We start from the raw sequence: 27,020 nt of genomic DNA, 5'->3' as shown, positions 1-27,020 counted from the left end.
TAATAAAGGTTATCTTATCTTATCTTATACTCAAGTCATAACAAAAACACCAACTTGTTCGACCGATGAGGAGGTCAGTTTGGGTCAGGAGCCTAAGCTGACCGCCTTTAAATGATCTTCAGTTAGGTTTGTTCAGAGAGTTTCTCAGGACTGATTGTTCTTCCATGAATTCAGTTTGAACAAAATCACCAGCAGGGGGCATAAGAGCCTTCAACTTCAGGCAGTCAGTCACTACAGTCTATTTTAATGAATCATCAGGCTTGAGTGGAGCAGTTTGGCTGTCAAGTCTGCAGTAAGGAGAAGGAAAAAGAAGAGGCCCTCAGCTCATTATCCGCACCACCGGGGGGATGTGTAGCTGGGAGAGTAGCAGGAAGGTGTTTCTCATGTCTTCCAGCCAATAGACACTCTTCTTCGAGACAGGTTGTTTTGTTAATATGCATAATAATGCATTTGAGATTATCAGGGATATGAGCTCAGCACTAGCCTACTACTCTGTGAGTAGCTGGGGGCCCATATAGTTTGTTTTGCCGGTTAAAGTGTTTTATAACCTAGACCATTCGCTTTTAATTCTGTTAATCCACTTGAGCTTCGTGTAAAGGTCTTTAAATCTTTGGGTCTTGGTGTGTGATGAATCAGATTTTAGCGTGACTTGAACCTAAACACTCCTTGAGTCCTAGACCTGATGCCCCTCCCCCTTTATATCCAAACATTCACTCCTTCCAGGTCCAACTAGCCACGAAACTTTGTGTTTTGGAGTTGAACACCCCGCTTTCTTATGCAGGACCACCCTCTGCGACCCTCTTCCCTCCCTCCACTCTGTGCTTCTATCAGGGAGCAGTGAGAGCACCATTGCTCAGGCCCCGATTGAAAGGAGAGCATATACAATGGGGTCTTTCTCAGTGGCTCTCTGTCTCCATTAAAAACCCTGGGAACACAACACTGTCCGCAGAGCTACTCTTAAAGGGGCAGTCGGACGGAGTTCTTCGCAACCTGAGTTCCAGCCCCTCTCATTGTTTTCAGAGAAGAAGAAAAAAACAGAAATATACACAGCAGATCAATTCATTCATGAATGATATGAGAACCCTGCAGGGACTTCTCTCACGCAGCGAGAAGCATTTCCTCACGCACACACAGAACACACTTCAGACCTACAACAGTAACTTAGATGTAAATCAAGGAAAGCCGCAGTTATTTAGACTACAGCTGAGAGTGCTTCAAATTGTTATGACTGAATCCGGATTTTCAAACAAATTCCCAGACATCGTGATGGTGACTCTGTTTGTGTAGAATGGAGTAAATGCAAACAAAAATAGTTTGAATATTTTTCTGTAATGCGTTAATGCATTTTTGCTGACATCCCGTTTGCTTTTGACTGGTTGGAATAACAAATCGACATGTTCAAATGCTTTAAACAGCAGCAAGATAATGAAGAATTAATAACAAAACCTGCTAAACCTGGATATGGTATTTTAATAGTAGTACTTTTAAACATTTATATGTTTTAATTATTATAAAACAGTATACAGAAAAACAATAGATGTGGATAAGTAATTTACTTTGACAGCGCGATTAAAAAAAAACATTTTTCTTAGGAAAAAAAGAAAAAAGTTTATTATTAAAAAGGCAGGTCTGTAACATTATGTTTTCTTATTATATGTACATGATGCTGTCATGTTGCGCACACTGAAATGCACAGGCTTGTGTTTTAAACAGTATTTCAAGCGCGAAACTTTTGATTTACGGAGACATTTACAACTTCTGGGCTTCCCTGTGTAATTAAAAAGCGAATGGGAGATTGGGCAGAGACAATCAGCATGCCGCAGAGTTTCTCACATCCTTTGAGAAAAGGAGGGAGACTGTGGAGGAGGAGGAGGAGGATGAGGAGGAGGGTGGAAAGAACTTGAGTTGAGGAATTTGAATCGTGTTTGAAAGGGGGAGAGGGATAAGAAAGCCAGGGGAATGTCTGGAGTCGCAGGGAACCTGTAGGCAGGATAGAGACTTTGGACAACCGGCTGCAGGAAAGACTGGTTTAAAAATACGCTCTTGGTCGCTAGAAATAGACTCTCGTTTGGACAGGAAAAGTTTAGAGCGTCGTTTGCTGTGCGCTTTTTCCATGGTAGATGAAAGTTTTTGATGGAGACAGCCCTGCTCCGTTTGAAACCAACCAAAGCAACAGGATAAGGGAAACTCAAGAGTTTGTGGCAATTCAGAGACTTTTTAACCGCATGTTTCATAAAATGGGGAACTGAAACGCGAGGATTCGCTTTGTTTGGGTCTTGATTTGTGGATACTCAACATTTTCAGCACCTGCCAAGTCAGAGAAATTTTTTTCTTTTTCTTTAGAGCAAAACATAACTTTGACTCTCTGAGCTGCTGCGATGCGGTAATGGAGTCTGGTGATGTTTCCAGGATGACTCTTCTCCTCATGAAGCTCTTTTTCCGAGGTCATTTGTTTTCGAGAGAAAGTATGAATTTGTCTAAATGGTCGATTGTGATTCTCACCGTCATGTTTTCGGTTTGGATACCAACATCTGCAGAATCGCTGACAGGTAAGGTTTAACTGAAACGGGGCGCTTTTTTATTTACCCAATATGCCTGTTAGTTGTGTGCAGGGGGAAACATCGTAAATAGCAATTAGCACAGTCAGCTCTCTGCCTCGTTAACTCAATTTGTTTTTGGCTAACCACAGCTGCAGGGGCGTTCAACATCTGGCCAACATAAAAAAAAAAACGTTATCAAAAGCAATAAAGGATTAATATTATTGTATACTGTTATTATATTATAATACAATCAAAGTAAGTGAGGGGGAGTTTTACCTAACAGGTAACAACCAGTAACACTAACTGCTCAAAGGCAATGTTTCTGAAATCAGGTGATCAATGTTTATTCATGCTGGGAGTTCAAGCGAACAAGATTTAGAATTTGATAGATGTGATTTGATAGAAGTGAAAGGTGGGCATTTAATGTAAATATCTTGAGACAAGGGTGAATCATAATCAGCAAAGAGAATGTTTGCTGAACGCCAAAGATGAAAGATAAAAGCCAAATTTCTGCTTTCTTAAGAAAATAGTCTTTCTACACTATACAGAATCATTTCAAAAGTATGTTAATTATCTTTTAAAACAAACTTTACTGACTGTTTGGGAACTTTCAACTGCACCCAGTCGATGAAAACAGTATCCCTACAGGGACGTCCACCTGTCAGCTTATGTGTTTTGACAATTGCAGTCACTCTGTCTCTTGGGCACCTGCCCTCAGTATATGTATGACTAGCAGGCAGGGAGATTACTAGACACCGATGTGAAGAATGGAGAATTTTATTCCGGTGTCTCAGTTCCTATTTGGATGTGAGGATGTGAAGGATGAGGGGGGGTTCAGGGGGCCAAATGCTTTGGTTTGTGAGTCAGAGCTTGTCTGACTCAGACTCCAATCCAATGATGGATGGGGTACGAGGGCAAGAGTAGAGAGTTTGGAGGGGAGGTGGCAAAATGTGTAGCGATGAATCCAATGAATGGCATGAAAAGGAGAAAGGGCAAAGGCGCGGCAGTGAATGGATTCCACACTGTTAAAAATGCAGGAGGATAAAGCAGGGAGTGAGAGGAGGATAAATGCTTAAGACTGTGTCAGACATTTTTGGTATGTGCACAACCAATGACATTTAACATCTGAGCATTCTCACAGAGTGGAGAGTAGGAGTAGAGGCAGGGTGGAAAGAAAAGATCAGGGAAGAAGTGGGGGACCTGAAGGGAATTCGGGGAACAATAGGGAGGCGATGAAGTAGTTAGGCACCAATGAATCAGTGGAGACAGGCCACACACAAACAGAGACACACAGTTAGTCTGTAGCCTCCTCTCTCTGTCTGTCTGCAATCTTGTAAAATGTTTACAAGGTTATTATTATATGAATTCAGCAAAAAAAGATACAGAGAGAGAAAATGAGGCTTTTTTGGTTCAATGCACTGGAGGGGGAGGGGGGCAAAGCCAGGGTCATGTAGAATATTGAAAGAGCTCAGCCAAGCTTAAAAAATAAAGGGATGAATGACTTTTAATGCCAGAAAACACACAGAGACAAAGAGGTGGGGAAGCACACACTCTGTCAAGACATGTTATAGTTAAGAGTAAAATGAGTACTGCAAAAAGGTGCATTTTAAATCTGTTTTTGGTTGTTGAATTATGGGCATTTATGTGTTATAGTGAAATGGGTCTTTGGGGTCTTTGTAAAGGGTCAAAGGTTGAAAGGTGACCATGAAATAGACGAGGAGGGCGTGTTGACAAGCTTGAGAAAATCTTGCTTTTTCATTCTTGCTCTGAAAACCAAGTTTGCTCATCCTCAAATGATTTATGTTTTCTTTATCTACAAGGAGTTGCCTTGGCTTGGTTGGTTGAGTGGATGCTTTGCATTTTTATGTGATGCTGCGAAAGAAAGAAAAGAATTCTTGTATCACAAATCTGTGCACATCTTATGTGCACTTGCCAGTTTGATGGGTTAAAGAAAATCTGGGTTTTTAAGTTACATATTCTAATTCATTATCATTGAAAGTTTCAGAAGGTAAAAAAAAAAGAAGGATCCCCGTTTTCAACATTTTTCTGACATCAGACATCTATAGGCTGCAGGTCTGTGAATACTGCTATGAAGAAGCTGTGATTATAATTACGTTTAGTTTGTGTTGGGCTCTCAGTTCTCAGACATTGTTTAAGCAACATAGGCAACCTTCCTCTAACAAGAAGCCTTTGTCTCAGTATCAGTGCTGCCCTTCTCAGGTCAGCCTCACTATCAGTGGGAGCACGAGATAACCAGAGTCTTTGAAAAGCTCGGGTTATCATATCCTAGCAACTGCAAAAGTAAGCCTGTCACAAGCAATAAATATTTATCAGACAGAACCAAATGAACACTTGAGTGCTGGACATATTAGCTGATTGATTAATAGGACAACAGCAATTCTGTTTATGATTTAATGTTCCAGACATTTATTAAACCAAAATTTGCTACTTGCTGCTTGTGGAGATTTACTACTTTTCTGTGTTTTGCGTCACTGTAATTTAAATATCTTTGGGTTTTGAATTGTTGTTTGGACTATTTCACCTTAATCTATGGGAGTTGGAGCGAATTGGATAGATGACATGATTAATGTAGTTAATCTAATTATGTGAATTAAACTACTGAAAGGTGTCATGCACATGCATGCAGAACAATCACATTTGAGTCAGGACCACTTTAGCCCAAAAAAAGAGTGAACCTTTCATTTCTAGTAATGACTGTTTGTGATAGAAAAATTATGTCCTATGAAAGAAACAGCAAGACAAACATGTACAGCTCTAAGCAAGCATCAACAAAGTGACAACATACATCACATTAAGGTCAAGCAAAAGATGAAATGAAGGCATTGGGGGTTACGGTGGGTTGCAAAGCAGCTTGCAGGAACAGGACATGGTGTTGCCTGTATGATATCTGCCTGAAGAATGCACAGAAGGGTACCATCTGAGCCAGCAGTAGGTTTTTTGGGCTGGACTGAGATCAGCTGTTGATGTAACAAGACTGCAGACAAAGCTAAACATTTTCTGAAGTAATGCTACGCTCAGTTTGTAGCTGCACAGATTCTATAGAAAAGAGAAGAGCGGGAAATCTTGTTCTTTGAAGATACGTTTTCAGTTTTTTGGACTGCAAAAAATTTGCATTTGAAAAATGCTAACCTGTTCTTCTGCTTCTTTCCTCTCTCAAAGATTTGGAGTTTGTAAAGAGTCCCACTACTGTCATCTCTTCACTGGGCAAACCTGTTACATTGCAGTGCAAATTGAATGGTAAAGGGAGTGAGGACGTGGAGTCCCCTGATGTGATCTGGCTGAAAGATGGTGTGCCACTGGAGCATGCAGAAAATAATCAATACCAAGTTCTCACTGGCAGCAACAGTAGGACTATCATAAGCACACTCAGGTAGGATGCAGTTTTGACTGCTAACATGTGGAAGTTTCTTATGTATTGTGAAGCAGTCACACCTGGTCTAAAAATGTGTTTATTTCCTGTTCTTCCACCCCGTCTTGTTTCTAGCTCAAACAGGGCTGTTGCTGGATTATGTCACCATGTTGACTTCCACTCTCAGTAGAGAACCAGAGAAATCAATTCTCAAAGAAATTATGCAATCCAAGGAAAATCACATTTGTCTAATCTGCTGTAACTTGAAATATTTTATTCAGGCATGACTGAATGTTAAATTTAGAAAGAAAGTAAACATCAGCTCCCTGTATTACCAGTTTGCTTTGACATTTTCTGCTCTTTACAAAACCTTTGAAAATATTCCTCTTTATATACATAACAGAATTGAGAAAGTCCAGCTCCCTGACATGGGCTACTACAAATGCGCTGTTCTATCAGGAAGCAATGAGACCTTTTCTGATGAGGGTGGTATTCAGCTGGAAGGTGAGTTATTAAACAACCACAGCTACAGAAGTCTATAGATTTGGATTGTTTAAAGGAGTGGAGACCCTGACTCAGCTAAGTCTTTCTCAGGCCTTCCTCATTTTTCTTTGGAGCCCTACCACATGACTGTCGTGGCAAATGTCTCCTTCAGCCTTCACTGTGCAGCCCACGGGCCTCCTGAACCAGTCAGGGTCATCTGGCTACAGGATGGCCATCCTCTGAATTCTTTGTCGGATCCAGTGGCCCTCTCACCCTCAACCCTCAACCTCACAGGTATCATGTTTTACTCAGTCAAGCACAGCAACCTAGTTAGTCCAGTTCAAACAAACAGATTTCTCAAATCCTCATTTTGCACTGACAGTGAAATGGACAGGAGAAAATAAAAACAATAACAAACGATCAAGTTAAAAAAAAGTTTTTAAAAAAAGAAAGAAAAACATTCTCCCCAAACTTGACATGTTGGCAAGAGAAGTGGGTCCTCACATTTTAAAAACTGAGAAGATTAATTACTTAAATGATTAATAAGTTACAAATGTTAATTTCTGCAGGTAAAAAATAATAATAATATGGGAATTAAATATTAGACGAGTAAAAAGTCCTCCTTCAAGAGGTTGTGGTTCAGAGTTGAGTTTTTGAATCTAATCTACTGGTTATAATGACCTGCTTCAAAAACTGCATGGCAACTATCTCCTGTGTTTGAAATACTTTCAAATCCTCCTTTCATGGCCAAAACAATACTACCGAATAACCACCCTCCCCAGAGAGAGCCAGGCTGGCACATTGCCAGTGAATCCATTGAGGACATGCCTTGTGGTTTTGTGGGTAAAAAGGAGCAGCAAGCACAGAAAGGACAATTGGGAAATTGGGAGATGGAAAATTGATGTGCAGAGGGCATAAGGAGATAAAAGAAAGACGGAGATAAAGGAGGGGGGTTCTGTTGCTGCTTGAATGCAAACTACAGATGCCTGTCAGCTAGCCTACCAGTGATAGGCTGAAAAACAGAGGAGGCTGAGTCAGAAGGAAAAAGGGAGGAGCAAGCAGCGGTTGAAGTTCAGTTGAAGGCTCTGGTTTGACTCATCGGAGCAGGCTGCATGGTGTTGACTAGGACCCGATTGATGGTAACCTACACTCACAACTCTGGTATGGACAGCTGGCCTGGCAGACCACAGATCCAAACCAAGGCAAACACAAATAATCTTTCAAGGAGCCCATAAAGAGAAATGGAATGAAGTGCATTCCAACCAGCAAGAAACCAAGAGCCATACACGTGTGGCTTCATGATGTGAGAAGTCCTCATAAACTGTTCTTCTTTCTTCTTTTTCTTTTTTTATTGTGTCTTGGGCAAAAAAATCTATTCATCAAAATAAATTCATGTTGCATATTTGGTTTACTCCCCTGCTAAAGTCAATGCTTTCAACTTCATTATCAGTTTCATTTCTCCTTCAGTTCTGAACCATTTTGGTTATTCATGAACCATTAAAGTATTCACAATCCCAGTTCCTTTTAAGAAAGTTGAGAAATCTAATACTATTACTTTGTTCACAGAAAATGTTAGTCTAGCAAAAAAAAAAAAGTACCAAAGCCACGCACTGCCTTTCCCAGCTGACACTGTTGGTCAATACTGCACGGATCATGAGGTTCCTCCTAGTAACAGATTATGACATTTCCAGCTGTTAAAGGATGTTGTTTTGTGGTTTTCTGATGAGGAAGGAAGGAGACACGAGCAAGTGGCGCAATCTGGCTTGATGAGCAGTTCACTGTCGCACACAGCCAGTGGTCAGCCCATGCTGCCCTCCCTCCTTTCCCCCTCTCACAACCCCTCACTACAGCCAGCGAGGATCGTACCCCCTGTTCTTTTTCCGGCCACGGCACAATGGAGGCATGGTGCCGTCGGCGCAGGACAAACACACTGCATGATTCTGTCACTCTCAGCTTGTGGCTTATTGACAATGTTGGGGTGTTAGATAACAGTGATAAACTTGAATGTCACATGTTTCACTGTCTGTCTGTGTGTGTAGGCCTGTGTTGCATTACAAAATGCTCAATGTGTGAGCACGCTGTGAGTCACTTTGTCAGAGGACTCATTCTCTGCTGAATGTCAGTGTGTCATACTTGTTTTCCCCCTTCACGGGAGCCCCAGCTCCTCTTGAAGGCAGCAGCTCAGCATATTACACCTAGACTTCAGCTAGGCTGCACTCTTTGTTCTCCAGCCTACAAAGCAAAAAGCATTCGCAACTCCTGAAACTTTTGCTTTATCATGAAGCTGCAGTTTTGAAAAACCAAACCTCAAATTACGTCAAATAGCAGTTAAAACCAGAATGGGTTTTTTTGATGATCTTGTGAAAAATCATATTGGTTATAGTAGCCAATTGAGAAAAAAATTATTTAATCAAAACTACATCCAAGTCCTAAAAATATTATGATTTATACCAGAATAAGCACATTTTTGATGTCTTTCAACCTGAATATCAGCAAATCTCCACCTGCGCTTTATATGGCTTTTTATTGGCTTGATCAAACTTAATATTATAGTAACTGATATTCTATCATTGAAATTCCTACTACACTTTTTTTATCCTGCTCTTTCTTCCTCTCTTTTATTTGTGTTAGTACACAGCTTTGGTCAGCTCTCGTTGCTTAAACATGTGCAACAAGTAAACCTGATTTCTGCATGTATTTACTCACATTAAGATTCATTGTTCACAATGGAATAAAGTTAATTTCTTGAAACGTTTCGATAAGGTATAAAAGTTTAACACTGTCTTGTCTTGCCAAAGCTGAAGCAGCTGCACATTTTTTCACTTTTTTACACCACAAATCAAAATGTAAAATCTGTAAGTCTTTCCTGAATTAACGACCATTACACTCTCAGGAAGAAGCACCCTACTACCTAATACTACTGACAAACAGAGGATGTTACTGAATGGAAACTTTTACCCTCATGCTATTCTCACTCTAGTTACATTTTTCTCACATTGACATCACATGCAACTCAGCATACTGAAGTGTTTCCTCCTCACACCTGCATGTTTCACTTCTCTGTCCAGGCCTGAACAGGACCAGCACCTTCTCTTGTGAGGCCCAGAACCGTAAGGGTGTGGCCAGTTCCCGATCTGGTACCATCACTGGTAGGTGTCAGCCCATGCAAGCAGTGTCACTTCAGCCATTGCTAGTTTATCTGCATATAATTATGTTTACATCTTTAATTTTGGGGATTGTTTTTGTTGTTTAGTTCTCCCCAACAAACCTCAGGATGTGAGAGCTGTAGAGATCACTCAGTCCGCACTTCATTTATCGTGGGAACCTGGTTTCGGAGGTATCTACCAGATAGTCAACTGTTCTGTTCAGGTGAGAAAAACTAGACGTAAATGTGGCAGATGTGAATAGCACAACTAGCTGGAATAACCACAGCAGCTGTTTGTTGTTTCTACCTGTTAACAATTGATCGTTGACTCCTCTGTTTGCTAAATCTCTAGTTCAGAGCCTTTTGCTAGCCTAGTTTTAAAGACAAGAGATTTTGCTTTTCTTTTCTTGCCATAACTCATCCTCTACCCCTCCCTGCTTTATTCATGTACCAGTGGGTCATGTTTCACTCTGGGAAAGTGGCCTCTTGGACTTATGTAGGGCCGCTCCCTCCCTCTCTTTCTTTCTGTAAGTGTCTCTCTGCCACTATCATGCTTTGAGGCCGTTATAGCTCATAGCTGAGAGGAGGAAAATTTTCTCCTGGAGAAGGGAACACTGCAGCACCACCCCTAAACGTCTGGTTCTAATAAAGCTGCCCCTCATACCTCTTGATACTATTGCCCCCTCCCTTCCTCCATCTCTCTCTAACCCCTTTACCCTTGTAGGGGGAAAAGAAAAGGGGCCTACTTCAGGAGAATGGGGCAAAAAGCTGAATTTAACGGTAGTTTGTGTAGTGAAGAGAAACATGAAAAGGCAATGGTTTAGAGAGGTGAAAGAAGGGAAGAAAGAAGGAAAGAAAGGTGTGGAGAAAGTTGTTAAAAGAAAACAGGAAAAGTCAGTGACAGCCGGTATTGTGGGTCTGAGCCATACAAGGGGGAATGCATGCTGGAGTGTGACTCAGGGCTGAGTTGTACTATTAGATTAAACACACTTGTTTTGCAGGCTGGACGGTGATTCATCGAGCTTTCACAAACCCACACACATTCATACAGTTCTCCTCATTCATGCAACTGAAGACATCCTCAGATGTCTAACTCATGCCGTAAGGAAAAAGACTTAAGCTTCCTATAGCACATGACCTCTGACTGCTCATGTTTTGTTTTTGTGCTAATTCTCTAGTTCAGAGCCTTTTGCTTGCCTAGTTTTAAATGAAAGAGATTTTGCTTTTCTTTTCGTGCCATAACTCCTCCTCTACCCCTCCCTGCTTTATATGGTAAAACAGTACACATCAGCACCTGCTACAAACATCTGTTTGTGTGGCTGCTCATTTTTAGACATATTATTTATAATGTTTTTAACTCTACCTGTGAACTGCACCCATTTCAAACAAGTTTGTTGATAATGAACAATGCTGCAGAATAATGGCCTACACCAGCAACTTTAATGTGGTTATAAAATTGCTGCAGAGAAGCTTTTGTTTTCTAGTGTTCCTCTTTAAATGTGTTTACCATAAAGACTTTGCAGAGACAGCAGGTTTCTGCCTGTGATGTCTGGTTGGCGGGTTCTGCTTTTAGTCTACCTTGCTGAGTTTGGCTTTTGTTCAGAGCAGCAAAGGAGCATTTTACAGCATTGTTAAAAATTAACACTTAATGACCCCACCACCACCAGCAGCAGCAACAAATAATAGCTTAAGAAACTGCAGACAAGAATTCAGTTTTTTCCATTTTGTCTGCACAACCAGTTCGCCTGTCTGTGAAGAAATTTAAATAAACAAGCAAAGCACAGAGATGCATACAGAAATTCCTTGATTTGTTAAAGAAATTGGCATGGCTCAAAGTGATTTTCTATTTTCTCCTTATATTATTTTCAGTCAGTTTGGACTCAAAAACAGCACATCATCTTCTTGTTTGCACGTAAACCAGTAAATCTGATTAATAGGAAATGCTGATTACAAAGTATAATGTTTATCATCTTAATGTTCCAGGCAAAACATTCAGGAGAGTCCATCATAGCAGGCCCACATCAGCTGATCCATAATCAGACTGTGTCCATGCCACGATCCTCACACATCATCAAAGACCTGAAGCCTCACACCCTCTATGCTGTCAGAGTGGCCTGCCATAGCAGCCAAGGCCCATCTGACTGGTCTCCCTGGGTGGAGCTACGTACCAAAGAAGGAGGTTAGTTTTGCAGAGTTGTTTGTTTTCACCAAGGATGTCTTGTCCGGATGTGTGCATCTTTTTATGTCGCTGTGTGTGAGATTATTTCAAGGTCAAGGCTCTGTGAACTGTAACCAGACCAGGACAGAATCTACACAGTAACAAAAACACCACTGAGTTGCTTTTTATGGTGTTTTTGTTCTGTAGTAAGAGTCATTTTTCTATAAGTGCATTTCAAACAAATGCCAGCGGGATACTTTTACTGCTAAATGTTCAAGTATATGCTAACATAATGATGCCCTCAGTCACACTGAACATGTGTTAGTGTTGTTTTCTCAGCTACGCCTATTCAATGGGACTAAAACAGTAATAATAAAGATGATGGCTTCACAGGGCCTAGCTGTTCTGTTCCAGGGTGACAACGTAGATTAAAGCCCAATTTATAGGTCTGGAACTCTGACTTAAGTCTAATTCACTTATTAGGTCTGCATATCTGATACTATGTTATGTTTAAGATGTAGTTAATATACTCCAGCTGTGTTTCATTGCTGTCTTATGCTTTGGGCGCTTATGAGTCACTTTGACTGTTTTCTGTCTTGTCTAGAATTCAAGCTGGCAAAAGTTCCTCAGCAGCACTGCACTAACATGAGTGTTTTAGCCCCACGACCCATTTTTTTCTGGATCTATTTTAAGGTGGATGTAATTCCCTGCAGAGTCTTTTGAATTATTTTCAACTTGGATCATTATAAGTCAAGACTTATTCTGAACTCTGATAACATGGAGTTAGGGAATTAGTTTACAGTGCACCATTAGTCATAATATTCCTTACTGTGCCCCTTTTCCTTAGTCTGTGTTCATGAAGGTTACCAGATGTGAGTGACTGTATCCTTGTGAACCCAGCTTTAAATATAAACTCTTGAAGTAGAAGGCTGACTGGCGCTTAAGGGACAGAAAAGGCTGTGATGGGAAAAGGAAGGTAGATGCTAAATTCTCCTGAAAGGCTTCAGTTAGGATTGCAGCACTCTGTCCAAACTCTAATGCTAGCCTGTGTTTGAGTTTAGACTGAGGTGGGATTTTCCATGCCAGCTCATGCTTTCTGTATCCCTGGATAAATAGGAATGGAGAGTGGAGACATGCCACAGGAGCAGTGATTGGGGGTTTCCATGAGGGAAGCTGCTTGTAATCTGTAAACACAGTATTTCTCATTTTCTCATAAATGGAAGACGCAAAAGGGAAGCAGTCCTCGAACAAGCAGAATTTTCAGTTCTTTTTTTTGAGCTAAAGCAATCTTCATTTCGTTTCACAGGAAAAAAAAGACAACATATGAAACATAACATTTAGCTTTTGAGAAAAATAGTTCAGGAGGCATTAAGGGTAAACTGAGTTAGAGAATAATAGAGAGAGTTTGGCTGTTTACAGCACAGCAATATTTTCCACATTTTCCATGTGCTTCATTGCTGAAGTGTCTGACAAACTCCCACAAGGTTTTTCTCTTGAGCCTGAAGCCTTCTGTAGCTTTCTGCCTCCTTAAATCCCTCATAAATTGTGCATATATGCTGAACTCTCTCTCCATTTATGTCCTTCATCTGGTTCCTCCAGAAGAACTGGGCTTGCTTTTACTCATTTATCTTTCAGCCAGTGTTTTCTACCTCATCCAACAAACATTGCTGAGGATGTGATTTCCTGCACCCCGAACAAGCTGAACAAGTTTTTCTGAATCCAGTTTTTCAGCTTGACTCCTTCATCTTTCACCCCCCCCTTTTTTTTTAACCTCAGTTGACTTATGATTTTCCTTTCCAGAACACAGAGCGAGGCACTGTGGGAAAAAGGGAAAAAGTGGTGGTGGTGGTGAGAGTAGGGAAGGACTGGATGGAAGAGCAGAAAAAAAATGGGAGAAGGGGGTGCTTTGAGAAAACACTCATCTAGCTATTTTCTCAGTCTACTTTTTTCCCAGGAGGACGAGGGGGTAGGGCTGGTCAGAGGGAGAGGAAGCGAGTCGACCCATGTCACCCCGCTAATCCTAACGCTGCGACGAGATGAGATTTTACATTTATTGCGTTTCTTTACATACCACAAGTCTATTTTATTTGTCTGAAAAGAACCCCAGAATAAAAAAATCACAAACACACAGACAGAATAAACAAAGAATCAGTTACTAAGAAACTAAATGGCTGTTAATGGAGTCCTGACTCTCTGCACACACCTTGCATAACGTCAGTCTGTACCCCCAAAGAGATGTAATAAACAGTCACAGAACAGCCCGATTCACTGTCCCAATGGAAGTGAGTCATGATGACATACCCCAATGTGCACACGTGTCACGTTTAATCCTGCTTAATACTATTGCCAACAAAAATGCATTCTCAAGCATTAAGTGACTCTTTTTCCCAGACAGACAGCAGTCGGTTGTGCTGTTAAATTGAAAGAAGGTGGATGGCCTTAAAAGTTAAGACATTTTTGATGACACTAACATTTGTGTTGCACATGTTTCCTGTGTAGAGCTTTCTTGGTTCTCATGCATGGGAACCAGTCAGTTTCTGGCTTAAGGATGACCTTTTTCCATACACAGGGCCTACAGCCTGTAAGAATGGAAAAAAGAATAAAGAATAAGGAAAGAGTCAAATCGCTGCTTTCAAACAACTTTTCAAAATCTTCCAAATCTGATCATTTGACACTTTCTTCACCCCTAACAGGATGTGAAACAGTAAGTTTCTGAACCTTTGCTGTAGTGAACTAATTGTGGCTCAAGAGTTTCTTTCTCAATCTCTTGCCAAGTCAGGGCTTGCTTTCCATTCTTTCAGAAGAATAAAAAACATGAGGCATTTTTGAAAAAGCACAAATAAACATCTCATTTCCTTTTTTGAAGTTTGCAAATCTAATTATTTTTGTCCAAGGGAAACTCTTTTTTTAATCCTACATTTTACATCAACATGTCTGTTCACTTGAACTCGCCACTCCATGAACAAAGAAGGGCATTAAAACAGGGCGAGCAATGAAGGAGAAGAAAACTTGGAGAGAAGACGATGGAATTGTGTTGGATAGAAGTCAGGGAAAGAGAGAAAATGAGAAGGAGAGTAAAAGAGTATGGGCAACAAAGAGGTGGAGAACGCAGAGAGAGAAAGTCCGACAGATGATTAAGCAAATGCGGAGCCGAACTGCTGGAACAAACTTGACTTAGAGTTTGCTTTTGTTGCCGCTGGCAGGAAGAATAAGGACCACATGTGGAAACAATCACCCGCCAAACGCTTCCTGATAACATCATCCATAGGGCTGGGCTGTGTTTCCCAAACGCACGGTGACTTAGCTCATGCGTGGGTGTGTGTGGGTGTCCAGCTTGTTTGTGTGACTTTGGGAGCATACCAAGAGTGAGAAGCAAACACAAAGTAAGCTTTAAACACTAACACAGGAAATAAGCCTTCACTTCTTCTTATTGAAAGTTTTCTTGGTTTTCTGTCCTAAACAGTGCATCAGTCACATATCCGCACACACACACACTAGACACACAGTGCATAAATTCCTCACACTATTTCTAGCATGTTATTCAGCTAGATTTTCTCTCCAGTGGGTATTTTGGTAGCCAGATGCCTTTTTTCCCCTCTCTTCTCCCGAATGCCAAAAACAAAGCCAGACAAATGTGAATAAAACAATAACAGGAATGGCCAACAGAAAAGGAACTGCATGAAGTGAAGTAGACACATGACTTTACTGAACCATAATGACAAAGAAAGACCAGAACAGCTTCTGAACTCGACTAATCACCCCTGTCTGCGGTGCCCTCAGATGCCTTTTTGTCCTAATAAAGCCAAATTCTCCACATTCTTTGACATCTTCTCCCTCCAGCTGCTTGAGTTATCCACACCCTAGAGGCTCTAAGCTGTCAAAACAACACATGCCTGGCTAACTCCAGTCCGCCGGACACAGGCCACTTAGCACACAGTTAAAGTACTGATGGTACACTTACAATAATTATAAATAAAAATTGCTGTGATTGTTTCCATGAGTCATTACAAATTGTGTGAAAGACACAAGTTAAGTGGACAGGTGCTCCCAGATGCACTGATTAATTCCACCTACCAGTGGGCAAGGTAACACAGAGGGATAAACAGGAAAACTGAGCAATCCTAGTCTGCAGGAGGGAGAAAGAAAACTGAGATGCTTCAGAGCTTTGTTGTTGTTTTTCTTTTTCAGTGCCTGAAAATCCACCAGCTAATGTGACTGCTAAGTTAAATGGGACGGAGGTACTAGTAATGTGGGAGGAGCCACCAGGAAAACTAAATGGGCAGCTGCAAGGTTACATGGTGGAGTACAGCACACCTGCTACTCAGCAGGTGAGGAACACATTCACAGTCAACAAAGTTGCTAAATTTACAAATGCATGGAGAAAATGTCCATTTTTCTTAATAATGACAGACCGATTTTTTCTTTCAGGTTGTCGTCAATACTGGATTGGGCACTGAGTTCGCAATCAATCTGTCTGTCCCCCTGTCCAATGTCTCTTTCCGAGTGTGTGCCTATACAGGGGCGGGTCAAGGACCCTGGGCACCCATTCAGACTCTGACACTCAACGTTCCTGGTGAGTAACGAAATCGTCATTTATTGCAACAGGTGTGATTAACGTATTATTCTTATAAAGCAATGATTTCGTTTGATGAAATTGTGGTTGCTAAAATATACTTGATATGATCTGTTTTGAAAAGTCAAAATATTAACACGTGCTCTCTATTTTTTACACCAGCAGAAATGGGTGAATTTAGAGGTGAGCAATGACTGGATTTATGTACACATACAAACATTCTTCTGTCACCTCTCTGAGTAGCACACAATGACAGTGATAGTGGAAGTGAGCTCATGTTTTTTTTCTCCATAACTGGACTACTTCTTCTTAGTCTGTTTCACTGTGTATTTTGAGACAAAAGGGAAGGAAGAGAAAAAAAAGAGAAGATGATCTCACAGAGAAGGGAAAGGGGAAGAGGGGTATGGGGCTGAATGAGGAGAAGAATCATAAATATTTATAACTGGCAGGAGCAGTGAGCATCTCTGTTTGCTTTGTCTAACAGAGCTAGACAGACAGTTCAAACAACAAAATGGCAAATGAAAGGAGAAAAACCAGCAAGCAAAGTCGTGGAGGATGAGTATGAAAAGAAAGAGAAGTTGTAAACACTGGGTAGAGTTTGTGAGTGTTCAGCAGTAGATTGTGGCAGTGACTGGAGAGTAAATTTCAGTGTGGGAAATGGCACAGCAAAGTATTTCTAGAGTGAAGAAAATGACTATATTTTTAGGAAAAGAAGGACTTTTTGATTTAGCTTAAAGAGTTTGCTTTGTCACTGTCTTCACTTGATTCATACCATTATTCCCAACAATTCAGCGTGTATATTTCAGCATGCTTTTTGTCGTCTAGCTAATATAACTTACACAAATCATGTCTTCTTTCTTCTCTGATAAAATAACTTAATTACTGCTTTAAACTCCTAAATCCCCACTCCAAATTACAAGACCTACACTACTAAACGCTCATCTGTCTCCATCCACACCCTTTCCTTCAGGTCCATCATCGCCCCCGGCCTTTTCCTGGCACTGGTTTTATGTGGTGATGGCCATTACCGGCGCTGTGTCCATAGCTGTGTTCCTGGCTGTTTACGTGGCCAAGCTGCGGCGCAAGGAGACGCGCTTTGGGTGCGTAGGGTGTTACTGCTCCTTGTGGTTGGAAGGGAGGGACTCAGTGACTGCGCCAAACCAAAAAGTTTCAATTTTTTCTGGGTCTCAGCCCGCTTGCCTCACTTGCACACTTCTAAAGCATTTATATAAAGCAATAACATTTGTTTTGAAAGACTAAAAATAGCTTCATGAAATGTAGCGCAAAACCATCTTTCACTTTTGTTCACTGGTGTGACCTGACTTCGTGTTTTGCTCTGTTTCTTGTGATGTATCCTTTCACAGAGAGGCGTTTGAACCCATGATGGAGAGTGGAGAGCTGGTGGTCAGGTACCGTGCTCGCCGCTCGTACAGCCGTAGGACTACAGAAGCAACATGTGAGTTCCTCTGTAGTCTGCCATGTTTGGCAGAAAGCTGATACTCTGTATTTGCATCCATCTGTCCTTTTGGCAGAAATAGGTACTCTTTATTAACAGCATGCCCAAACATGCCCTTAAAGAAAGACACGTAACAGGAACCAGCAGTTCTGTGGAAGAAAAGCGTCACACAATTACAGCTCTATTCACATTATTTCAAAGCAAGAAAAACATCTTTAGTTTGTTTTGGTTGATCAAAGCCAGAAATGCACTGACAGTTAATTCATTTCCCACAGTAATAATAGCCCTGGAGAGTTCAGTCAGCTGACATACACCATAGCAACAGTGAGCATTTTATATTACACAAGACAGTCTTTTAATAGGCCTATTAATTAGATGTGCGGGAAATGTAGTAATGAAGTTATGACCTGTGCATTGAAGCATGAACATCAAAATTGAACTAGACTCTTCAGATAAGCAAATTAAAGTTAAATTGAACGTGATACCGGAGATGTTAAAAACAAGTTAAAATATCCGCTCCACATTTCCAAATTGGGAAAAGGCATGTGGTGTTGGGAAATAAAGTAACAGTGCCATTTAACTCAAACTGGTAGCATCATAGAAGCAGTAGTTTGTGTGCTTTTCCCTGCGAGTCCACATGATTTGATATACCTGTCTTGCCACTGTAACCAGTACACACAGTATTTTAGTCCTCGTGGTCAAGTCTCAGCTTGCAATAGCCGCAAAGAGGCCAGAAGTAAGATAAAACTGCAGGGAAAAGAGAGAAAAAAAACTATTCAGTGAGTAAAATAAGAGGGGCCAAGATACAGAGATGGGGAGATATTATAGACTCAGAGTGAATGAAGAAAGTTGCACTGGGTAAAAGGGAAAGTATCAGATTGGAGAGATTTAGACAGAATTAAAGCTGTGGACACTGAGCCAGTTCTCAGAGTGGAGTCAAACCCCAAAGCTCTAGATGTTAGAAGCCTTGGCTAATAGCTGGTCACGCCAGCATGTGTTGGAACATGCCTGAAGACCGAGTAGATTGTTGTCCAATGCATGACAGATTGATGGTGTAGCAGCAGCTGGAGGGGATCTCTGAGCATGTTGTAGTCTTGTCACATCCTGGCCCAGATGTGAAAACAGAGCTAAAATGTGTAGCGCAGTCAGCTTAGCACTATTGCTCAATGACAGCCAGCTGTGGAGTGAGTATTTAAACCAGCCTAATCCTCTGACCTCGTGTCCCTCAACCCAACCTGGTCTCTGCAGGATCACATAGACTTATAGAAAAGGGTAATAAACAAAACTGGTGTTACATATTCCCAACAGAGCTTTTTAAAGATTTTTTTAAAGAATATTGCACTTTTTTGCATTGTAATTGAAGCACTTTTACTTTCAGTATGTTATATTATTTATTAGGTCCTGGTAACATTTTGCTTCACTTTTAATGGTTTTGTTTTGTCTTTTAGACATAAAACTATGTTAGACTTGCAACAAACACATGTACCTGAAAAAGTGCATAAATAAAGATGATGTATTATATGAATGCAACTTCAAATAATGTTACTAACAAATTGATTAAAATTGGAAAGACTAATGCTCATTTTGGGGGAGTTTTACAAGTAAACACTTTGTTTTTGGCTTAGTGTCATGCATTGCGGTTTTGGGAAAGCTAGCGAGGCTGTTTGGCAAAGTCAGGCTGTTATTCTCTCATTTCTGTGTTGTTAATTAAATTGCTTCAGGCAGCTAAGCAGCATTAAAATTCTTTTTCTCCCCTTTCTTCAGTGAACAGCTTGGGCATCAGCGACGAGCTGAAGCAGAAGCTCCAAGATGTGATGGTGGACAGACATAAATTAACCCTGGGAAAGACCTTGGGAGAAGGTAGTGCTCAGTGTTTTGTTATTTTTTTTAATATATATATATTTAATCACAGGCTTTGTTAACACTTCTTTATCAAAATTGGTACATGTCCATAGACTTGTCTGCCATAGCACCAATGCAGGTTTCTACTTATCTCCTGTCAGACAAATATGTTATATATTTGTATAGTAAAACAGTTTGCTGTTTAATAGCTGTATAAACTGTTTACAGTTGAGAAATTAATGAGTGGCGATTTTCAATTGCTTTTTAAACGACGTTTTTCTGTCTTCAGGGGAGTTTGGCTCTGTGATGGAAGGGCTGCTGACTCAAGAAGAGTTTGTTCTCAAAGTCGCTGTCAAGACTATGAAAAGTGAGTAGACAGTAAAAGTACTCAGCAATCACTACAATGAATCCCTTCATCTCTGGAACACAGGGCATTTGATAAGCAGCCTCCTGGGTCAAAAATTTACAAGTGTTCAGGGCAAAAATCTCGGTTTTCATCAGAAAACGGACAAAGTCAGCTTTTAGAAAATATTGGCAGAAGAGAAAGTTTTACCCCATATGATTTTTTTTTTTTGATTTTTTTTCAAAACTAAATTATGGAGGGACTCTAGTTGAGAAATTTAAACAACCTCAGTGGTTAAAAATGCTGACATGCATGAACTCACAGTTAAATAAATCCAGGGAATCAAAAGACCTTCTCAAATAGTTTATTTCTTATTCTTGCAAACTGTCAACCTTTTGGTTTTAGTGCCATGCATTACCTACTGAGTAACATATGGGTGATGTGGCTTCACCTCTGTACCTTCTTCTCCCCAGTTGCTATATGCACACGCTCAGAGATGGAAGATTTTCTCCGAGAGGCTGCCTGCATGAAAGAGTTCGACCACCCCAATGTCATGAGGCTTCTTGGTGAGTTCGCAATTTTGCTGCTTGGCATGTCAAAAGTTGGCAATTTCGAATTGCAAAAGGTTGTGTTTTTTCTAATTTACACTTAATGATACACAGCCATTTAGGTTTTGAAATTTCTGTCTGCATCCAACTGAAAACGCTGGAGGCATTTGTTGCTCAATGCAGCTGTTTTTTTAGGACGATCCACAAAACTCACAAAGAAATGTTAGCGATATACTGTGTATTCTGTGTAAGAGCCAAAGAAAACAGAGCCATAGAATAAATCCTTTGTGTTGCAGTTATTGTGTGTTGTTTCTTCATAGATGAAGACACTTATTTAAATACACAGTCAAGACTTTGGGGATTAAAAGTAAAATGACGTTAATTTCTGAACAGACAGAACAGGCATGAAGTCTCTGTGCATACTAAGCTCTTTTTGTGTTTTGCTTTTTTTAATAGGTGTGTGTCTACAGACTGTGGAGAGTGAAGGATATCCCTCCCCTGTGGTCATCCTGCCGTATATGAAACATGGAGATCTGCACAGTTATCTGCTATACTCAAGGCTGGGAGACTGTCCTGTGGTTAGTCTGATTATAGCAAACAAATGCACAAAATCAGCAACAGACATGCACACTCACAGTCACCTATGCATATATGCACACGTACAGTCCCACACAGTTTAACAGCTTAATAAGTTCACATGTCTGTCAGCTAAATGGGTTCCAAAGTTCAACAGAGATTCAAAGATCTCTTAAACAAGTCTCCGCCCATACTTTTTCCGGCAACACGTAAAGTCAGAGATTATGGAAACACAAGTCTTTATTTGAAGTGTTACGTATTAATACTTATTTTGGTTTTATGTTTTGGTTTTTTAAACTGACTTACGCAGTAAGTCCCTGAAGAGCAAAGTTGGGTAACACAAGCCTAATCAAAACAAGATCCATACACAGTATTGAAACACCCATGCACAGTTTCCAAGAACACAGTGGAGCTGAAGTCTATTGTTTCCACATGAGGAGTATCGGGAGCAAAGGAGTGCTCCATTCAGACTTGAAACACGATGGGCTCTGGTGCCCTCTATTGCACAGAAAATACACGTCAGCTTTGTTAGACAAAGAACAAAAACAAAACTTATTTCTCTCTGTATTATCCTGCAGTACCTCCCATCTCAAATGCTGGTTAAGTTCATGACCGATATTGCCAGGGGAATGGAATACCTCAGCAACAAGAACTTCATCCACAGAGACCTCGCTGCCCGCAACTGCATGTAAGCACAAACTCTGCTTCTGCATTTTGCTCTTTCACTTCCTGTGGGTGTTCTCGTTTGCTCTTTCTCTTTCCTTTTTTTTCATCCAACATACAATGGTTGGAGAAGATCTCAGTAAAGAAGTAAAGCAAGAACTACAGACTTTGCTTAATATTAAACATGACTATTAGATGTCAGTTTTAGGCATTAGTCTCTTTTTTTGCTAGAATAAAAGACTAAGGATGCAAGCAAGCCTTGCCATCCACACTTTTAAGCTTAAATTTCAAAACTTATATTTTAACTACTGATTTTATCTACTGTTCTGATTTTATCTACTGTTTTTTTAATCAATTTTAAATCATGCTTTTTATTGTTTTTTAATGTCTCAGTAAAGCACTTTGAATCACCTTGTTGTTGAATTGTGCTATATAAATAAACTTGCCTTGCCTTGCCTTGCCAGTTTATGAGTGGTATAAAACAGTGGTCCCCAATCCCCGGGCCTCGGACCGGTACCGGTCCGTGAGTCGTTTGGTACCGGGCCGCGAGAGTTGAGGCTCAGGTGTGAAATGTAGGGTTTTTATCGGTTTTCACCGTTATTTTGTTATCGTTTTTATCGTTAACTCGGTTTTTCTGGGTCTTTTCACGTGTGTTATGAATAAATCTTCTTTTTTTCGGTACCGGTACTAGTACTACTTTGTTGTATTTATCCGCGACACCTTAAAGACCGGTCCGTGGCGCAAAAAAGGTTGGGGACCGCTGGTATAAAACAAATGTTTTGGATGTTAAACCTAAATAAGACTGTCGATATGTAGATACTGTTCAATATATATAGTACCAACACAAGTGTAATAACTCTAGGTCATGTCTAAATGCTCTTTCGCAGGCTGAATGAGAATATGAATGTATGTGTGGCTGACTTTGGCCTCTCCAAGAAGATCTACAATGGAGACTACTACAGACAGGGCAGGATCTCCAAGATGCCTGTAAAATGGATCGCCATTGAAAGCTTAGCTGACCGTGTCTACACCACAAAGAGTGATGTGGTAAGTTTATCTTCTGTGTGTTTGTTACTGTGTGTCCTACAGTACAGAGCAAAGGCATTCAGTATTAGAGAGGCTTGGGAACAAAAATACACCTTCTCAAAAAGTAACAATGTGTTTTGGGAATAAAAGCTGTATAGTCAAATTTTTTTAGAAGACCTGAAGTACTCAGAAACAAGTGCTTTATACATTACTTAAGCATACCAGCTGGTCATGAAGACAAAATTATTTACCAAAATATCTGTAAATGTCAGTATATGCATAAATATGTCCTGACCAACATCTGTGAGTGATATCAACTTTAGCAGCTGGTAAGCTAATGACATATACAGTATTTTTAAGGGCCTAAGTGTCCATGCACATGTGCAGTTGTGTTTATACAGTGCAGCACTTAAAATGATCTGCATTCTTTAGTGCTTGTTCATAAAGCAGGATGTCTAAAAATCCAAGACAAACATGACTGTGATATTTTTTCCATAGCCAGTGTTTGACCAGTGTAGACTCATGTTTCACTAATGTGTGACAAGGTGTGTAAAGTCTACAGGAATTCGTGCTAAACCCTTCCTCGCCCTCTCTCTCTTTATTTCCCTGTACGCCTCTCCATCTTTCTCTTGCTCCCTCTTAGTGGTCATTTGGAGTCACCATGTGGGAAATCGCCACTCGGGGTCAGACGCCATACCCTGGGGTCGAAAATAGTGAGATTTATGATTATTTGAGACAAGGAAACCGTCTCAAGCAGCCTCCAGACTGTCTGGACAGCATGTGAGTATCCTTGACAAAAAACACTTTGCTGATAATGAAATCTTTTCCCTTTTCATTTCACTAGCTGGACCCACGTCCTCATTTTAGGTTTGACAGCGTTTTAGTAGGTAAAAGTGAATGTTTTGACATGAATTGAGCTGCGGTTTGGGGAAGGCCTCGAAGGGGCCTGGCAGGTCCCCATGCACTAAATAGAAATGAAGAAGTTAAAGAATTGAGAACAAGGAGGGAGGGAGGTTGGGCCACGTGAACGAGAATGAACAGCTTGCAGAACTGGGGGAATCTATATAGATGACAACCGGAAGGAGCATGTTTGGAGGCGTGGTCCCGCTCCAGAAATTCCGATACATAAGCTCCAATAGAAGTACCCTGTTTCCATAAAGGCTTAAAGACTTCTCCAGTCTTTCTGCTTTTACAGCAGTCACACTGACATTATACATAATTGCACAGAAAACTGAAGTGAGGAAAAAAGAGGATTTTGTATTAAAATATAAACCAAAATTTAACATGAGCCAAACGGACCTTTTAAGATCAAGGGGGAAATATAGAGCTAATTATTAGAAATTATCCGATATTTAAAAGTATTGAATGCATGCTCTTGTCCAGGAAAATAAATTACATAGAAATGCAGAACTGTTTATTTCTATAAAAACATTTGGTCACCATGGGATATTAAATGTCACTGTTATCATGCTAACAGTACATTCTCCACTAACATTCTTTTGTCTCCTCCAGCTATTCCCTGATGTTCTCCTGCTGGCTGCTGAGCCCAAAAGATCGTCCATCATTCGAGTCACTGCGCTGTGAGCTCGAAAAAGCCCTTGAGGATCTGCCAGACCCACAAGATCCAGATGAGATTCTATACGTGAACATGGACGAGTCCTCCATGGAGCTCGGAGCCGTTGGTGGTCGTGACCCCACTGGACGCTCATCCCCTCTCTGCTTGAAAGGCCTGGAGTCTGTGACCACAGTGGAGGTCCACCACCCCAACCGTTATGTCCTCTGTCCACAGCACGAAACCAACCGAACCCTTTCTGACTCCATGGAGAGCCTGGACATGCCAGTATCATCCTCCACAGCCACATTGCCTCTACAGTCATCATGCCACTCCACTCCCAATCGCACTCCAACTGTTGAGCTGCTCGAGGACAGGAATGGATCCAAGAAAATGCCCTGGCAGTGACAGACTCACTGCCTAAAAATGACAAGACTGGTCACTGCCAAAGTGTGCTATCCCAGTACAAGTACAAAGAACAAAATCCAGCTCGTCGCTGATTCTTTCTAACAGCAAGAAGAAACCTTATGTGGCTCTCTATATATAGTTTGCACAGACATACTCATAAACAAGCAGCCAAATTCATTCCAAGGACGTGAAGGACTGATATTTTATTTTCAACCCCTTTCTTATAAGATGATGGGTTGAAAAAACCTTATAAGCCAACCTTGTCTTATGAAGTTTTATTACACTATCCAGAGCCAAGTGAGTGTAGAATTTCATTTGCTGTAGCAGCTGGGTACACCCTTACCAATAAGAGGGTGAAGAGGGCTACATTACATGTTACAATGCCACACACACTGCAGCAGAATCAGTGAAATGAATTCCCTTTTGCTTTAGCTGTAACACACCATTTCTGTTTAACTACCTGAATGCAAAAGAGTAATTAAGCTAAAAAAAATAAAATAAATAAACCTCTTTGTAAAAACAGCTCAGACACTGCCAGACTAAACCCAAAAGCTTGAACTTTACAGTGAGTCAGCACTTGTATGGAGGACCTGTCACACCCAAGGAAACATTTTTTGAAGCAGAAACTCCACTCATTCTTGGAACAAAGAACCAGCAGAGCCTGTTTTACACAAGGTGAATTATCTGATCAGAAAACTTGTTTTTAAGGTTATGTTAATACCTACAGTAAGAGAGTTTATGAAAAGGTTAAGAATGCCTTGCTTGATTGCCTTAACTTAACCCTATTTTTAATTATCTTACAAATTGTCAAAAGTGTCAAAATATGAACTTCATGGAGGAGGTTGTGCATGATGCTCAACCTCCTCCATGGAGTGCAGCCAACAGTTGCACAGTGTTGGCTGCACTCCATCTAAGGATTTATTCCCAATATACATCTTAAAAATAAATAAATAAATTGCAAATAAAAGTAAAGGTACTTCATTAAAAACATAGTAATAATACAGGATTTGCATTCATAGTGTGCCGCTGTAACAAAGAGTTGTATCTTCCCCAGGGGTTTTTATTGTTGGTTGTGCATCAAGTACACTGAGCGATTCATAGTGTGAACAAAACAAGTCTTTCCTCACTGACAGTTGTTACGTGTGCATGTCCTGATTCACGTATGTATATATCTTTGCTATAACTCAGGAATCTGAGGATTTTCTAGAGGGACAGACGTACTAGTCAAATCAGGAGGACAGAGATGATTCAAGGTACAGGTGGATGGATGTAGGAAACGAATCCATTATCCATGACAATTGATGGGATAAACTCTTTACCTTTACTTTTTTTATGTCAAGCACAGTGTTATTACACTTTTTTTTAAAAATGCTGATTTTTGTATTTCTACAACTTGCACTAATGTTTTTGTATCTGTGTGTGTTTATAATGTGTGTATCTTTTTGTTTCGGGTTTTTTTGTTGTATTTCAGTTATTTCCTATTCTTAGTAGCAGAAAACACACCTGAGAGAACATGACACATTTGCAGTATTTTCTGTTGATGGGAAGAGTCTGGGAGACTGGAAAACATCACTAACCTCGTCATGTGACATCATCCTGCCACTTGTTTGGCACTGTACATAGCAGAATCCAAGAGAAAGACACAGCAGTATGCACTTATTTTTTATGTATTTGCATTAGTTTATAATTTTGTCATTGGAATGGCCTTGACAATATTCTGGCACACATTTCAGGATGAGAAAAAATGTCAGTGAGGCGCTGTGTTTCTTAGTTGTATACATCAAAGGTACTTGTATATAAAATAGTATGTTATACTAGTAGCATTATGGAAATTCCTTGTTAAAAGTGTACATTTCTTGTAATAGCTTTGGTACTGTAGACTCAGTGGGAGTACCACATTGTTTCTGAACCACAAACAGTGGTGCTGAGGCTGAGGTACTGGTTTAAATTTCCATGTTCAGATGCTATACCACTTTGAATGCACATATGTCTCCTGTTTTATATCTGTGTCTTTGGAGTATTTTGGTCCAAAAATGAGCTTCCAACTGTATTCCAGCAAAAACTGAAACTCCATCTTACATTCAAAGCCTTAAATTTTATGATTTTACCAAGTGCCTTCACAGAGCCAGTATTTTGCATTACAGTGCATGTGTGTGTCGACTGCGATTTTTCCTGTTGTGTTTTTTTGAATTGGGAGAAAATTGTACTATAACTGCCTTATATTGTCACTGTAATGATTTGTAAACAAATTTTTATACAGTATATACACTATTTTGCATAAGAAATAAATCAGTTAATTCATGAATGATTCATGATTTATTAATTCAGTTAACATGG

The 27,020-nt window shown here is 40.4% G+C and overlaps 1 protein-coding gene across 2 annotated transcripts; it reads left to right on the top strand.

Annotated features, from left to right (window-relative positions):
- The first annotated feature begins 1,940 nt into the window (after window positions 1–1,940).
- On the top strand, window positions 1,941–26,988 carry axl (AXL receptor tyrosine kinase). Of its 2 annotated transcripts, none has more exons than XM_087851166.1 (20): window positions 1,941–2,549; window positions 5,721–5,931; window positions 6,314–6,414; window positions 6,505–6,687; window positions 9,462–9,542; window positions 9,647–9,762; window positions 11,522–11,717; window positions 15,885–16,024; window positions 16,125–16,269; window positions 16,435–16,452; window positions 17,240–17,369; window positions 17,634–17,725; window positions 19,490–19,585; window positions 19,857–19,934; window positions 20,384–20,476; window positions 20,915–21,036; window positions 21,613–21,722; window positions 22,585–22,744; window positions 23,367–23,503; window positions 24,236–26,988. In XM_087851166.1, the coding sequence occupies exons 1-20, from the start codon at window positions 2,387–2,389 to the stop codon at window positions 24,681–24,683; spliced, it is 2,820 nt and encodes a 939-aa protein (XP_087707292.1). In that variant the 5' UTR covers window positions 1,941–2,386; the 3' UTR covers window positions 24,684–26,988. The 2 variants fall into 2 exon arrangements, with proteins under 2 accessions (XP_087707292.1, XP_087707291.1); XM_087851165.1 differs by having other exon boundaries at window positions 16,432–16,452.
- The last annotated feature ends 32 nt before the right edge of the window (window positions 26,989–27,020 follow it).

Source organism: Neolamprologus brichardi, chromosome 14, assembly GCF_056152115.1.
Source record: "Neolamprologus brichardi isolate AB-2024 chromosome 14, ASM5615211v1, whole genome shotgun sequence".
NCBI classification, from domain to species: Eukaryota; Metazoa; Chordata; class Actinopteri; order Cichliformes; family Cichlidae; genus Neolamprologus; species Neolamprologus brichardi.
Note: the sequence above shows the minus strand (reverse complement) of the source record. Positions and strands in the feature narration are given on the sequence as shown.

Excerpts from the sequence above, each read along its gene's own strand:
- axl (XM_087851165.1), top strand. The coding sequence starts at position 2,387 with ATGGAGTCTGGTGATGTTTCCAGGATGACTCTTCTCCTCATGAAGCTC. Across the intron at positions 19,586-19,856 it reads GGGAAAGACCTTGGGAGAAG|GGGAGTTTGGCTCTGTGATG; the intron begins GTAGTGCTCAGT and ends TTCTGTCTTCAG. Across the intron at positions 21,037-21,612 it reads GGCTGGGAGACTGTCCTGTG|TACCTCCCATCTCAAATGCT; the intron begins GTTAGTCTGATT and ends ATTATCCTGCAG.